At 36.8% G+C, this 15,572-nt stretch overlaps 1 protein-coding gene across 4 annotated transcripts in view; it reads right to left on the bottom strand.

Annotated features, from left to right (window-relative positions):
* Positions 1 to 15,572, bottom strand: part of PARD3 (par-3 family cell polarity regulator) — a 574,792-nt gene that overhangs the window by 220,855 nt on the left and 338,365 nt on the right. For all 4 annotated transcript variants that reach the window (XM_088149996.1, XM_088149995.1, XM_088149997.1 and 1 more), the window contains 2 exons: positions 3,714 to 3,902; positions 292 to 462 (listed from right to left, as the gene is read on the bottom strand). In XM_088149996.1, the coding sequence (XP_088006122.1) occupies positions 292 to 462; positions 3,714 to 3,902 (360 nt within the window). The remainder of the gene's footprint in view (positions 1 to 291; positions 463 to 3,713; positions 3,903 to 15,572) is intronic.

Below are 15,572 nucleotides of genomic sequence, written 5' to 3'. Positions count from 1 at the left end.
TGAAGACCATCGGCATTGACAAGATAACCATCAATCATTACTTGGAACAACTTACATCCTGTAACAATACCTTTAACACCATTAAACAACAACATCTGCCTATCCCAGGTCCTTGGGAAGGACTCGATAGGTGAATAAAAATGCCAAACCCAGTCTTAACATCTGGCTCACTGTGTGACCTACAATAATAATGCATTCATTGTCTGTCATGGCTAAAACACTGTTTATTTCCTGTTATTGGAGAATAATCTTCTCCCTCCAATATTTTGCTAGAGTCAAACTGTTCCTTACCTCATTGCATCTGCTTATTCGTCTTGCCACAATCAGTTGAATCATTCCACGTTTATTTCCCTCTGTGGACATGGACCTACGCAAAGTTTCCATGGCGTCTTGGTTTGTCTTTCCCAGTAATGATTCTCCATTTACTGCTATTAGTTGGTCATTCACTCGGAGTCTTCCATCCTAACAAGAAAAAAGAGACTTAGTAAAGTTTTTTTGGGGGAGGGGGCTTTATTTATTTAACAAAGCAGAACATAGAGAAAACAAATAAAATATATATAAAAGAACAACAAAAAAATACAGTAATAACAACATTGTGTGTGTGTGTGTGTGTGTGTGTGTGTCTGTGTATGATAGCCACTCACTAAAATCTCCCAGGATATATCTATTACATTAGCATAGTGCAGATTTAGTCTGGCAAGTTTTTTCTATAAGGTATAAGCATTTATTGCTTTTATAGAGCTGAATTTGGTTGGATTGTTTCTCTGTTGTTCTTGGGCTGGGCCTCACATAAAGGGAGCCACAGTGTGAGGAAAACTGTACCCGTGCTCCCCATTCTGGTGTGTCCCCAAGGGCCCCCTCCTGTGTGGGAGAAAAAGGGCTCACCTGTCGACCACCGGTGCCCCCCAGCCAAGCCCTACCTTACCAGCAGGCATCCAAGTTGCTCCCTCATCCTTCCCTCAACACCCACAGCTATTAAGAGATTTCAGATTTCTGCCTCGTTTCCAAAGCAATCAATCACCACTCGCCTGTCAGGCCTTACCACCAGCCAATTGGGTGCAGGGGACAGAGGGAGGTGGGAAAGAAGTTGGGGATACACCCATGACAATCATGTGACCTGGACTGACCATGGCAGCACAGCATCATGTTAGTGCTGAAGCAGCCACAAATTTCCCAAATGTCAATCCCATGGGAGTAACGGGTCCTGGATTTTGGACGCATTCTGTAAGTTAGCCCATTTGAGGTACATTGGTTCAAAAATTGTTGCCCTATGTCGCACTGTTTCACCCAGTTGGAGGTTACAGACACAAGAGTTTTAGTAGTGTGTGTATGTATATGTACATGCGTAGGTATGTAGGTATGTAGGTATGTAGGTATGTAGGTATGTAGATAGATAGATAGATAGATAGATAGATAGATAGATAGATAGATAGATAGATAGATAGATAGATAGAGGTTTATCATGCATATATAGATGTAAATGTATATATATGAAATTTTACATAACAGGTTGAATAAAAGCTGACCATATTTTATCAGAATCATCGAGATACAATCCATGTCTATAGGCAACTCACTATCAATTTATGAATGAGTTGCCTATAGACATGGATTGTATCTCAATGATTCTGATAAAATATGACTATCAATTTATGAATAATATCAGGTATTCAATCTACTGGGTAATTGGGACCATAAATTTGTCTTCCCAATGTTGAAGAATTAATCTCTTGGCAATAGTAAAGGCACAGAGAATCTACTTCCATTGTATATCTATTAATTTCCATGTAGTAGACATGTAGTTCAAAATAACGCATGTGTTCAAAAATATTATATGAATATTTAAATATTAATAAGAATATTAAACTTTGCCTCAAAATCAAATTAATATAGGTAATTACTTTTTCCCAGAACGTAACAACTTTGGAACATTGCAGAAACATGTTTTAATGAAGCATTGTTCAGGTTGCATCTACAACAACTTGATGATCTCCTAATATCTGTACAAATGCAATGGAGTCCAAGAAATCAGGATTATTATTTTTTGTTGTATCAAATGTAATCTGAGATCTAATGAAATTTAGTAAAGAATTAAATATATTTTGGGCATCTTCAGTTCTGGGTTCAGTTGAGAACCCTTAATTCTCAAACTTTAAGTGAATACAGCTAAAAAAGCTTTTGAATAAGTATTCATAGATATAACTTTCCAGTCATTTACACCTGAATTTCACATAAATATCATAATCTGTTCCATGATAAATGGAAATGCTATTTTAATCCTGCTTTTGTTAGTATTGTTCCACTAAGCTTTGGAGTCTCCTTTTTTCTCCTATATAAATGAATCTTAAAGAATACAAGAGAGAAGAGGGCCTAGTTGCAAATAATTTCCTCTAAAGGAAAAAAGATATGCAAAGAATACTTAATTGTGGTTTCAAGGATTATAAATATAACTTTGACATATGTAATGAAGTCAGTTCAGCAGGTTTCTTTCTTTTCTTGGCTCCTCTAGCCTTGAGATAAAGGCTAGAGATGACAGCACTGCCTGGTATTCTAAAATCCTACCCACATTATCACCCATACTTTGGTCACCTGTCATCTGAACAGTTGCAGTGGACTCTACATGGAGCTGCCCTTGAAGACCACTTGGAAACTACAGCTGGGTCACAATGCAGCAGCACAGACAGTTATGGGCATACCTTGGTAGGCCTATGTGACACCTTTGCTTCGTGAGTTGTGCTAGTTACGAGCAGACTTCCAGGTGCAATTCAAGCTGCCAGTAATCACCTATAAATCCTGTCACAGCATAACATCTAGTTATTTGAGGGACTACCTATGCCCAGTAGTTTCTGCCTGTCCCATATATTCTGACAGAGTTGACATGCACTGGGTCCCATGGTGGGTCCAGGAAGAAGTCCTTCTCTATCATGGCACCTAATCTTTGAAACAACATTCCCCCTGAGATTCATATGGCCCCCGCACTGACCTTAATTAAACAAGTCCTCAAGACCTCACTGTTCTCCCAGGCTTTGGGGTCAGAATGGGTGACAGATCCCTATGTGGTTTTTCAGTTTTTATCTGGGGTTGCCCCTCTGGGCTCTTTTTTGTTCCTTTGTATTTTTTATTTTTTGTAAGCCACTCAGACTTGTGATTGGTTAGACCAGCCTATAAATTTTACAAATAAATAAATTTCACAACTGTAATTAGGTTGCTATGCTGGTTAGAGCCATTGAGACTGGGATCACACATTGCATTAAACCATGTAGAATAGGTCACAACAGCTGGATTCACACTAAATCATAAGCCACGGCTTACAAACCAAAATGGTTACTTTCTCCCAACAGGTTAAGTCAAAATCAACCAAATAAACTACTATATTGTTTACTACAATGTGTGGATCCAGCTCAGATAGTTTATGTTGCTGATTCAATTCTGGGAGACAAAAGACTTCCAACCCCTCAAATCAAAGCTCTCAGAGTTTTGCTGAAGCATACCATCATAATGTTGGACATATTGCAAACATAAACTATATATTATTATATTTACAACATCCAAAGTGCAGATAGCATTTGCTGCATCATCACCATCATACTAATTATTCAAATGGAAAACTGGGAAATAGAGGAAGGAACGATGTATAACAGGAAATCAATAGTGGACTGTCTAAGAGATGCTGGATTATGGAATGTTATCTGACTTGTTTGAAATACACTTGCCTTAGAAGCTGCTCCACCATTAATAATGGACTTCACAAAGATGCCGAGGTCTGCATGATTCTCTTTTGACCGGTTACCTTTCACACTGACGCCAAGTCCAGCTGACCCAGAATCATTAAGAGGAACTTCAAAAGTGAGGAATTCTCTGGTGCCATCAGGGGTAAGAACAAGGTCCTCTTCTTCTGCTTTCTGTCAGAAAAAGATTCAACATGATATTATTTAAAAACTTTTATTGTTTGCAATTATCTCTTAAGTACAGCTACTTAATATTTTGTAAAATGGTTGAAGTACAATACTACTGTAATTCCTATTAACATTCTGTAGGGAAATCTGTGATAATGGTACATCTGCTGCCACCGTTAAATAATTTCTAAAACCAGATGTGGCCAGTGTGTGTGTGTAAAAAAAGAAAAAATGCATGTGTGTATGTCAGAAAGAGAATATATACACATGCATTTAAGTGTGGCACTTTCTGGATTATTACAAAATATGATTGCTTAGTTTCCAAACAGGAAGCTATTATTGGATGTATTAAATCTAATTCTCTGCAAGTTCATTTGCCCTTTGAAATAGTGGCATTTGAATATCTATGTTTTCTGAGCAGTAAGAAAGATACAAACAGCAAGCAAATGGACAAATACCCATTAGTCATTTGTCTTGTTTTTCTTTTTCAGTTAGGACTATTAATAATATTCAAAGACGTGACAGAAAAAAACATCTCAAATACAATCAGGTAACAGCAAGTTCTCTGCTCTGAGTACAGGAGAAATCATATGCAACACAGCTGCTTGCATCATTTTCCTTTGTCTTCTATTCTTTCACATCTGTTCTCTTTTCACATACTCTACCTTTGTTCCTTTCAGTATGCTGCTTAGATCCAAATAAATAGTAGAGATGTCCACCCTCCTGAACACTGTAAACAGACAGATGCTTCAAACATATAGTGATGTAAGATGTAGGACTTTTTGCTATTGTAAACACTGAAGGCACGCACTCTCTACATATTGTCATCTTGTAGTGTCTACATAGTGTCATCTTACCACACTCAACTTGTGTTTGAATGTGGTACGTCTGGTGAGAAATGATTTGCTGTAAGGTTCCTCATCTGCCTTAACAAGGAAACTGTGTAGATGCAGCCATCAAAGTGTCTCTAGTTCATATCAATGCACTTATTTATTTAGAAAACTTATGTATGTCTTGTTGGAGAGGAGAAATTTGCCATTGGGTTTAATATGCTTTCTTTGTTAACAATAAAACAGAATGTGATGAGCAAATTCCAGATGACTCAATTCAATACTAGATCAGCATTTCAGATTAGAACTAGAGAGTTCCCTTCCCCACTCTCTGCTTGTAAAAAGAAATCTGAAGAAAAAGGATGATTTTCCCATTAGAGCAACCCATTACTCCTGTCAAGGATCAATACATTCCACCATATTGCCTCTATATTGCCATCTGCTTTATCATAGGAATGCATAGATGCAGAGAGAAAGTGATTGCTTTTTGGTGTGAAGTAGTAAACCTGATCACCAAAACTTTTTTATTTTCCTTGAAAAGGGATCTCCTGCATCCTGCCCCAAGTTGTGCATGAATTGTTAAATAAATTATCTTCCTAAACCCATGATATGATCACTATGAGCTGAAGGTATGATATTTTTTAAGGAAGAAAACAATCCCCCAAATCCAGGATCTTAGAAAACTTATTCAAAAAAAAAACAGGAATACAATTTAGTTACTAATGCTATACAATCTAGAAATAACAATAATTGCACAATGGTTTGGAGGGGAGGGATTCTGAGGTGAGCAGACCTAACATTTCCAAAATATTAAGAGAAGACTGCAGCAGGATTTGAATATAACACAATGCTAGAATCCTTAAATCAGAGTTTGTTGAACAAACCATAACAATTAATTCATAATAGCATTAAGCTGTAATGGATGGGTTTATTTATTTATCAGTTAAAGTCAAGAACAATTTAATAGTATCAGTACTATTTGGGAATCAGGCCTGAAAGCCTGTCTTCCTCATAGTAAAATTCTCTGTTTTCCTTTCCTGGAACAAAGAGTAGGTATAATACCTACAGTATATTAACATTAGCACTGACAATGTGTAGCTGTAGGCAGGGATTTCAAGATAGTTTAAAATATCAATTAAAAGCTAACCTTTTAATAGCGCTGATACAATTCTATACTATAGGTAACACAGATATGGGAAAAAAGCTAAAGCACTGCATACGAGATCCCTTACCTAAGATCTTAACCATAGTGAATAGCGCACAATTGCATCAAATCAGTAATTACAATGGCCAGTTACAAAAATGCATTTAGTTGTTTATTTAAAGCAAAAAGTACCAAAAGTTAAAATTAAAAATTTATTTAGTAAATTTGTATCCTGCCATAATCAATTTGACTCTAAAGTCAACATACTTGAGATCTGTTGTCAAAGTTGATAAATGAATTGGTAATTCATTTCAATATTTTATTTACTTACTTTAAATATTTACAGTATAATTTATTTAATTTTCTTGAAGGGGAACTTGAGGCGGAGAACAAAGAAAGTTACATTTAAAATTATTTTAAAATATTGTCTGCTTTACGCCACTATCAGCAGGGGCTGTATTTGCATCCTGCTGCTCTGAAACACTTTTTGGAGATGAATCTCAGAGCCTTATTATAGCAACTTTCTCCAATCTGATGCCTTTTAGAATGGGTTGGTCTAAAACTTCAATAAATTCCAGTTACAAATTACATTTGGACTGAATTAGAAGGAAGGGAAGGGAATAAGAAGTCCTATTTAAAGGGAATAAAAAAAATATGGGGTCAGGCATTACTTTCTCATATTTAAGCTTTTTTAAAAAATAAGCACCACCAAAATTGTGAAATGTGGCATTTGAAAACCAAAAGTGAAAAAAGATAACACAATAACTGACTAATTTGCAATGACTTCCATTTGATTTTGATATGTTCTAAATAAACAACTTCAATATGTCAATCAAAATAGGTTGATACTATTTTGGTGATTTGATTTCTGAAATTTATTGCATCATATACTACCAACAGAAATAAAGTAAAAACAGCCCCATCAATTTATATAGTACAATGACTGAACAACAAGACTCCACTCCCTCAAGAATACTAGCATACCACATCCAAAATAATTAGCAACTTCACAATACTCTGTTCAGAACTGCTGTTCTAAAGAAAGGTTATTTGAAATGACTTCAGCTGAATGAAGCTGCTCAAATTTGCAATGAAATTTGGTGAATGATAAACTGCATAGGTGACTTCTTGGCCTCAAATTCAAATCTACCATTGATACACGCAGCGCTGGAGTGCAGGGGTGGATTCTGCAACTCTCTCATCTCCCCAAATAAAGCCCAAGCACACTTCCACATTCACCCCATGTTACTTTTGCCTCCTGTGCCCTGTTGTATTATTCTTATCTCTCTTTTCTCCACCTGTGCTTTGTAGCCTTCCCAGCAGCTGAAATATGTATTGACAGCAGTGTCAGGGGAAAGGGTGAAAAAAGCAAGATGGTGGATGTGGCACTGTAATTGAAGCCCCACCCATTTTGTACATGCTACTTTTGTCATTTTGAGGAAAGCAGCTGAAGCAGTGGACACCAGGCCGACAATCCATTTTGTAACTCAAAAAGCTAAACTCTTTACTCACTAGCTTGCTATATGGCAATTCACCGTGATTATTATAGAAATGCTTTTCTATTTTCCTCTCAAAGCAGAAAGCTTCAAGCATGCTTCCAAATGGCCATATATTACATACAGATGCATTAGTACTTTTAAAGTGAGACTTATGGGGAAGGAATAGATCTTCAGCACACTGAATCTGGCCATCATTGAAAACTGGATATTAACGAAGCACTGCTTAATAAATTGAATGAATCCCTTAATAAGCCTTTTTGAGGAGAGAATGACGACTGAGCTGCTATGCTGGTCTATGACCATAATAAAGATTTGATTTGACTGAGCTGGCAAATCATTCTAAAAAAACCTAGTTTAATATAGTGACATTGATTTTTAAAAATCTTGATTTCTTGCACAAGCTATTCAGAGCCAAAACTAAGTTGCACTGAACACAATTCAAGGCCTTTGCGCCCTCTGGAGCAGAATTTGAGAGGGCAGGCTGTAGAGGACAGGACAGAGTTGGAACAACATAAATCCAATATATGAATTGAAATGCAATTATTATCAGTGTATGATCTGCCTTTCTCTGGAGAGCTATTCTCTCAGCCTAACCTACTTCACTAACAACTACATCTGAGCCTAATTTACCTCATAGGTCTGTTGAGAGGGTGAAATGACAGCCTCAAGTATATCTGTCCTGTGGAGAAGGGTATACAAATGTGATAATTGGATTTTTAGGGGATAGTCTGGGCAAATCCAGGCTTGTAATTCTCCTGTGATATCTATACCCCAAACCCTTTGTTTGACAGCCAAAGCACATGAGATTTCTACCTTTTTTCCTAGCTAGACTTTTGTGACTTTACACTCAAGGTATACTGAATTTGATTTGTTCTGGCAGAATTCTCCTCAAGCGGTGCTCAAAGCTATAGAGGGGAACAGTTCTGGTTTGCTCAGAGTATTCCCTGGGCAGAAAACGTATAAGTAAGCTTTTTCCACCTCAAAACTGCATCCCAGAGTGTGCTGCATTAAGATTTAAGTTAATAATTATCCTTCTCTTCTAGCAAGGACTTATAGTGACCCCATGAATTCTAAGTAAAATCCAACAAGTCATACAGGGTACCTGAAACAGGTACAAATGAGAGGAGGGAGGGTGTGAGCAAAGGCTTGCGAAGACCTCCTCTTGTTACCATTGCATAGTACGACTTTCTGTGACTAAAATCATTCTGGCTGGGAATTTGGAGGATTATAGTCCCAACGTATTTGGAAAGCACTAGGCTGAAAAAGGTTAGTTTAATGTTATAAATGGTTAAAGGAATGGTTTTGTTCAAAACAGGAGTTGCTATTTAAGCAAATACCTGGTGATAATTAAAATATGAAGCAGTTTTGAATGTATGTGTTAACAGTGCATACCCTAAGCAGTGCAAAATGGTATCTACTTAAGAGAAGTGCTTCTGCTTCTACAATGATGCCTCTACAACGTATTACCTATCACCTGTATTGCTATCTATATCCAACTAGATCAACTAATTACTTGATCAACTGAACACACATTTATATCCAAGTTACTCCTGCTTCAGAATCACAGCATTTCTGCTACAGAAAACTCATGGGCAGCCAACTACATTCCTTTTCCATTTCATGTTTGGACTCTTTCTGAACTACAGAAAGTAGTTCTGTTTCACTGGTAGGTCTCTGTTATAGATAAATACAGAGCGGGGGAAAATATTCATTCACACCTGAGAACTGAGCTACTAATGTGATGCAGAATTTCTCATGGATTCTGTTTGTTTGCCTTTATTTGATGAATACATCCATCTAAAGTGTCTAGTAGGCAAAATGTGATCACAGCTTTTACTTTATTGCTGTTCCATGAATGGTCACATCTTAACAATAAATTAATCCCCAGGTGATTCTTGACTAAAGAAAAAATGCCCTGTTTTTCCTTCCCAAACTATTTTAATTTCTGTTGCATCAAGGTAAGTCTTGATCATAATTTGCATTTATAGACTGAAGCTCATTATTCTTATTAGCTAATATGTCATATTTAGCAAAGGCTTCCCTTCAGTCCAAACTTAAGCATAATTGGGGCTTCTGGGTGAGGATCTATGGTGGACTAGACATCACTGAAGAAGCAGGGACAGCACTGCAGCGGAGACTGGTAGCCAGATGGTGAATTCTGGCCAGTGCAGTCTCTCTGGACAAGGAGAGAGCATGAAATTACCCACTTGCACCCCAGACAGCTGCTCCTTGTGAGGATACTGCAGGAACTGAGGTTTTTGCAGTCAACTCATGAGTCAAGCGGCTGGGGGTCAAGGGATTTCAACCAAGCTCACAGCTGTAATGCAGTCTACACGGACACAACGTTCACAAAACCCTCAATTTCATAACCACTTTTGGATGTAATCAATTCACAGCTAAAAAGAGATTTTCTGAGTGGCAGGATAAGAGAAATCCACTTGGTGAGTCAACATTCTTTATGGATTAAAAAAGGAAAAGCGGGGGGGGGGGGCTTCAAAGGATTTAAACTTTTAGCAAAAAGCTTAACAAGGATTAGATGTAAAAAAGTTTAAAATGGATAAAGGTGACAGTAATTTTGAAAGATTGATTCTTAGTGAAAGTGCTTTTGAACAAATTGGAATTAAATTAAATTTAAGAATAGATATGATTTAGATTTTGAAGAATTTGGCTATCAAAGTTCATAAAGTAGAGATATTACCAAAGACTTTTTCCAATCATAATCCCATGAGCTTGGTTTATAAAATGAAATCTAGTTCTTTTAGATGGAGACTAAATGAAATGTTGCTATAGAAAGAAACAATAGTGGAGAATTGTAAAAAGAAATTAAAAGAATTTTTTGAAAATAATTTAGATAAATGTACTGATTTAAGAACGGTTTGGGACACAAACAAAGCTTTTATCAAAGGTTATTTCATATAACACAATAGTGAACTCAAAAAGAAGAGCCAAGAGAAGACGAAAGCTATTTTGGGTGAGATAAAAAGAAGAAGAATTAAAGAAATTTCCAGAGAAGATAAGTATTTCTCAACAAATTAAGCTTTTACAATGACAGCTATCTAAATTAACAGTAAGAGAAATGGAAATAAAAATGTAAAGCAAAAAAACGTTGAGTTTGCAAACAAACCAGGGAAATGGTTGGCATATAAATTACAAAAAGAAAGGAAAATGATTTTGAAACTACAAGAGAAAGACACTGTATTAATGGATAATGTGGCTATGCAAAAAGCATTTCATCAATATTATTCCAATTTATATAAAGGACAAGACATTTCTCTGGAATGAATACTTCAGATGAACTAATACTTCATCTGAAAGTATTAGATGAATACTTAAAGAAAGAAAATTTACCAAGGATTACAGGGGAACAGAAAGAGATTATGGATGGACCTGTAACAATAAGGGAAGTTTGTGAAGCTATAAAAAAGATTAAAACAGGAAAGGTGCCTGGACTAGATGGATTACCAGGTTCTTATTATTGTGATGGAGGACTTGGATGAGGAGGTTCAAGGTCATGGGGAGAAGAATCTCAAGCATCTCCTCACCCCACAGCCTGAGCATGTGAAAGCAAAGAGGATGAGACTAGCACAACCCTAAGGAATTTGTAGTGTTTAGTTGCAGACTTTGGGGGTTAGGGTTAGTCTGGTGAGATTCTGTCTAGCAGGTGTAAGCTAATAAAGTAACAGCAATTCCAAAACCGTCCCATGGAGTTTCTTAGGCTGAACCTGACAATTATACATGTTTTGAGGATGCACTTTTACAGCCTTTACAAAATACGATGAATTCTATTTTACAGGAAGGAAAGATGCCAGAGATCTGGAAAGAGGCCAGTGTAGCATTAATACCTAAAGAGGGACAAGAGTTGACATTAACAAGAAACTATACGTCGATATCATTATTGAATAATGACTACAAGTTGTTTACAATGATTTTGGATGATAGGTTGAAAATAATTTTGCAAGAATTTATTCATGAGGATCAATATGGGTTTTTACTTAAAAGACAGTTAAAGGACAATATTAGAAACATGCTGGATATTTTGGAATATGTGGAGCAACATAATGAAAAACAAGCAGCATTGATTTTCTTAGACACAGAGAAGGCCTTAGACAATTTGAACTGGGCTTTCTTGTTCAAAGTTTTGAAGAGACGAACTTTGGAAAGAACTTTATAAGATGGGTAAGATCAATTTATACTTCACAGAAAGCACAAATAATATGTAATGGAGATCTAACAAAGCCTTGTGAGATACAAAAAGGAACAAGACAGCAAGCAAAACAAAGCAAAATGAACAGAAGATGTGCAAGAAAAGAAAGTGGAGAAGTAAGGATATCAACAGTAACTGGAACATATGAAACACTGGATCTTCCAAGCACACAAGGCTCAAGCTATTCTCCTAAACCTTTCCTCATCCAACCCCCTCCAGAATATATTCTGGTTTCAAATCCCCCTCAAATACCAGGAGGCATCCAGCTTTTCCTTCATCTAGCAGAATCAACTGTTCACATCTGGTGGTGATTCAGGATGAACAGATTGCCAACTGATATGCCAACAGGCAGTTTTCTACTATCTCTGCCCAAAGCAGATAGGGGTCAGAACAATGACCCCCAATGTCTTCTGACAATGGGACTGAGATTAATATAAATTTCACATATGCTTACAAAGGAATTCCTTGGTAGAACACTTCTTAAATAGTAATAAATATGATCTGAAAAACCTATTTGTGCAACAATAATTTGGAATAGAGAAAACAGACCAAGTTAATTGTCAAATACAAAACTATTATATTCATAATAGTTACTCAGAATATGACATACCAGTAATATGAGAAAAATTACACCTGCTGAAATTCCTACTTTTATAGTGTTATTAAAAGTACAATAGTGACTTTTGTTGCTAATTAAACTTTTTTTTAGAGAAAAGACTTCCTAAGAGTACAATGATAATTTTTGAAGAACTCCTTCTGGAATTACTTAGGATAGCAGCTCAGTAAGATTTATTTCTAATAGACATGCAGAGGATCACACTCTAAATCAATTTTGCATACATGTTTCATGTTGGTATCAGGCAAAACTCTCATATTATTAAGCTGTCCCAGCTTTTTGAAAAGAATGCATCATTTGGCAGGAAGATACATGGCTTTATCAAGGATAATGTCCAAAGCAACCTGATCTTTTCTGATAGCCTGACTAGTTTAGTTAACCACATGAATGCAGTGGACATAGTGAATGTTGATTTCAACAAAGCATTTCACAAAGTCTCCTAGGAGATTTTAGTAAAGAAAATGGTAAGGGCCAGACCATATTATGGTTAGATAGATGCAGCACTGGTTGAACCATCGTACTAAAAAAAAGTACATCAGTGGTTCCACATCAAGGTAGAAGGAAGTGCTGAATGGCATAAGGCAAGGCTCCATGGTTGAATATGTTTATAAATGACTTGTGAGATTATCAAACATCTTTGAGGACACTATTAAGATTCAGTAGGAGGGGAGCCATGTTAGTCTATGGTAGCAAAAAATCAGGTAGCACTTTTTCTAACACATTTTATTAAAAGGCTTTTGTGAGCTGCAGCTTACTTCATGCACAGAGTACTCAGACTGATGTCGGATTTAAATTGGGTAAGGTGGAGAGGAGAATGGGGGAGAGAGTGAGAAGAATATCAACAGGAAAAAAATGGCAAGTCCTACATTTGGGGAAGAAGACATCTATGGTATGCGCCTCAGGGGGAGACCATATTGGGCAGCAATATTTGTGAAAAGAATCTGAGTGTCCTGGTGGATCACAAGCTGAACACTATGATCCACACATTGAGCTAACAGTGTGAGGCAGCTGCAGAAAAAGTATATGCAGTCCTAGGCTCTATCAACAGAAGTATAGAGTCAAGATCAAAAGAAATCACTGTTCCTCTCTATTCTGTTTTGCACAGAATACAACAAAAATATTGCAGAGAAGTTATGCAACAACTATTAGTAAAACATGAACTCAGCCCAGGAAAACAAGAAAGCATGAGAAAGATGGCCTTGCCTTGACTCTCTTTGGCACAGGAGGGAGGAAAGAGAAACAATGTCAGGCTTTCAAGATTCTGTTTTTATAGCCTATATCAATAAAGTAGAATTCGAGTATTTCTTGCGGTACTACCTTGAAGGAATGACATTAGGATTAATTTCTAAAGGTAAAAGTTGTTCAGCAGTGGAACAGACTGCCTTGGGAAATGCTGGATTCTACTTCACTGGAGGTGCTTAAACAGAGGCTAGATGGTCAACTCTCAGGGATTCTCTGCACTTTCCATCTCCAAAGCCCCTTACATTCTGCAATAATATGAATGCAAATTTTAACTTAATATTAAAAATAAATGTACTTCCAGAACTATGCCATCAAATTAACTTGATTTCTAGCTCTAACATGTACTGTATTATTTATCCACAAGGAAACAAGTGTATGTGATTAAATAGATGGAACACTTTGCAGTGCATTCAGAGATGCACTATAGAGCTAACAGTTGCTCTCAAATTAAGCACAAATAAAGGATTGTTCACCAACACTCTACTGATTAATTCTGAGATTCAAATTAAGCAGCAAACAGATAATGCATGTTAGATAAAACTATTCCTGAGGGGTAATTGCATTAGTTCTAGGCATTATTGTTCCAAATAACCTTTGCATAAACCGCTATAGAAAGAAACTAAACACATTTTGGAGAATGAACCCCTCTCTCATCTTCTAAAAGCTATTTTTAAAAAAGATTTCATCTTTAAAAACCTGAAACCATTCAACCCCACCCAAATGGATGTGCCTCCTTTTTAACATGACCACTTTCTCATTATTCAAAGACAAAAGACTGTATTTCCTTTATCTCTCCAAAAGTCACAATGTTCCAAATCAACACAGAAAATGCTTCTGCCAGCCTCATCAGCAATTAACCTCCAAAAGATATGATATGGTAGAAGAAGCATTTGTCATATGCTATATTCAGGTTTTGAAATAAACCAGGTGGTTACCTTTACCAAAGTCTGTGTAAGCCAAGCAATATAAATCTCAGTGCAGTTTAAAATATCAGTGCTAAGAGCTAAATGGTTCAAACACATTGTTGCCTTAGAACATTGGTTTGGATTAAAGTCAATGGTTTCAACCTTTCTATTATCCATCATTTATTACTGTTTAATCGCAACAAAAATTGCAAAGGATTGTGGGTCATGCTTATATGACATGATCAGGTGCACCACTGCCCATGTGACATATCCCATAGCAACCCCTGTAACCTAAATTTGTGACTTCTAGACAAGATTGGGGTGTAGAGCTTTAAAACGGAATTACACAAATTTGCAGAGGAGAATATCAATCAGTCTCAGTCAAGGCATCTAGACTGAGACTCACTTATTGCAGAAGTGGGTTCCATATGACCTTCAGTTAGGCTGGTTAAGAATTATGGGAGCAGAACTTCAACAAATCAGGTGGATACCTAGTAAAAAATTAGGGGGGAGAGACTTAACTAAAATACCTACTGTTCCTCCAGAACAGTATAGGAAGGTTCTGTTCCTCCAGAACTTATCAACAGGATAACCAACAGGATCATAAAAAAGAAACAATCTGCAACCAAAACACCAAAATGGAACACAAGTGTCAGGGTGTCAAATTAATCTGTCTTACAAACACAAATATATTATTTCTTTCTTTCACACATGCATACTCTTTCTCTCCCTTTGTAAAAGTTTGGCCTTATTAATAGGTGAAATGAAGACAGCCACTTTCAAGGGGTAAATCTGGATGGACAGCAACTTGAGGAAAGCCCTAAGTTGCTGCACTGCTTCATTCTGCCTGAAATGAGTAGCTCCCATCTAAGATGTGAATGACACAAGAGAAGTTGGCCCAGGCAGCCACTGTGGCCATCTCACAGGACTTCACTCCAAGGACCCCAGTTGGTTTAGTAGCCAGTCGGAATGTAAATGGTGGTGATGCTAATTCCAGGGAAGGGACTAGCTGAGGAGGGAAGAGTACAGTAGAGGAAACACTGATCCACTTCCTCCTACCTAGATGGCAGGTTCTCTTTGGTCACTTCTGAGTATCTATAAACTGTGTAAGAGGAATTTAGGAAGAGAAATATCTCATTTTGACTGTCAGGATACTTTCCTACAGTTTCTGTAGATCCATCTACCTTCTGTATGAAATAGGAGAACCCCAATTTATGCTAATATGAATTTTGCTTT

This window comes from Python bivittatus, unplaced genomic scaffold, assembly GCF_059951505.1.
Source record: "Python bivittatus isolate LINGU-HERP-01145 unplaced genomic scaffold, Pbiv_v1 ctg000610_np1212, whole genome shotgun sequence".
NCBI classification, from domain to species: Eukaryota; Metazoa; Chordata; class Lepidosauria; order Squamata; family Pythonidae; genus Python; species Python bivittatus.
This window is presented reverse-complemented; position numbering and strand designations above follow the sequence as displayed.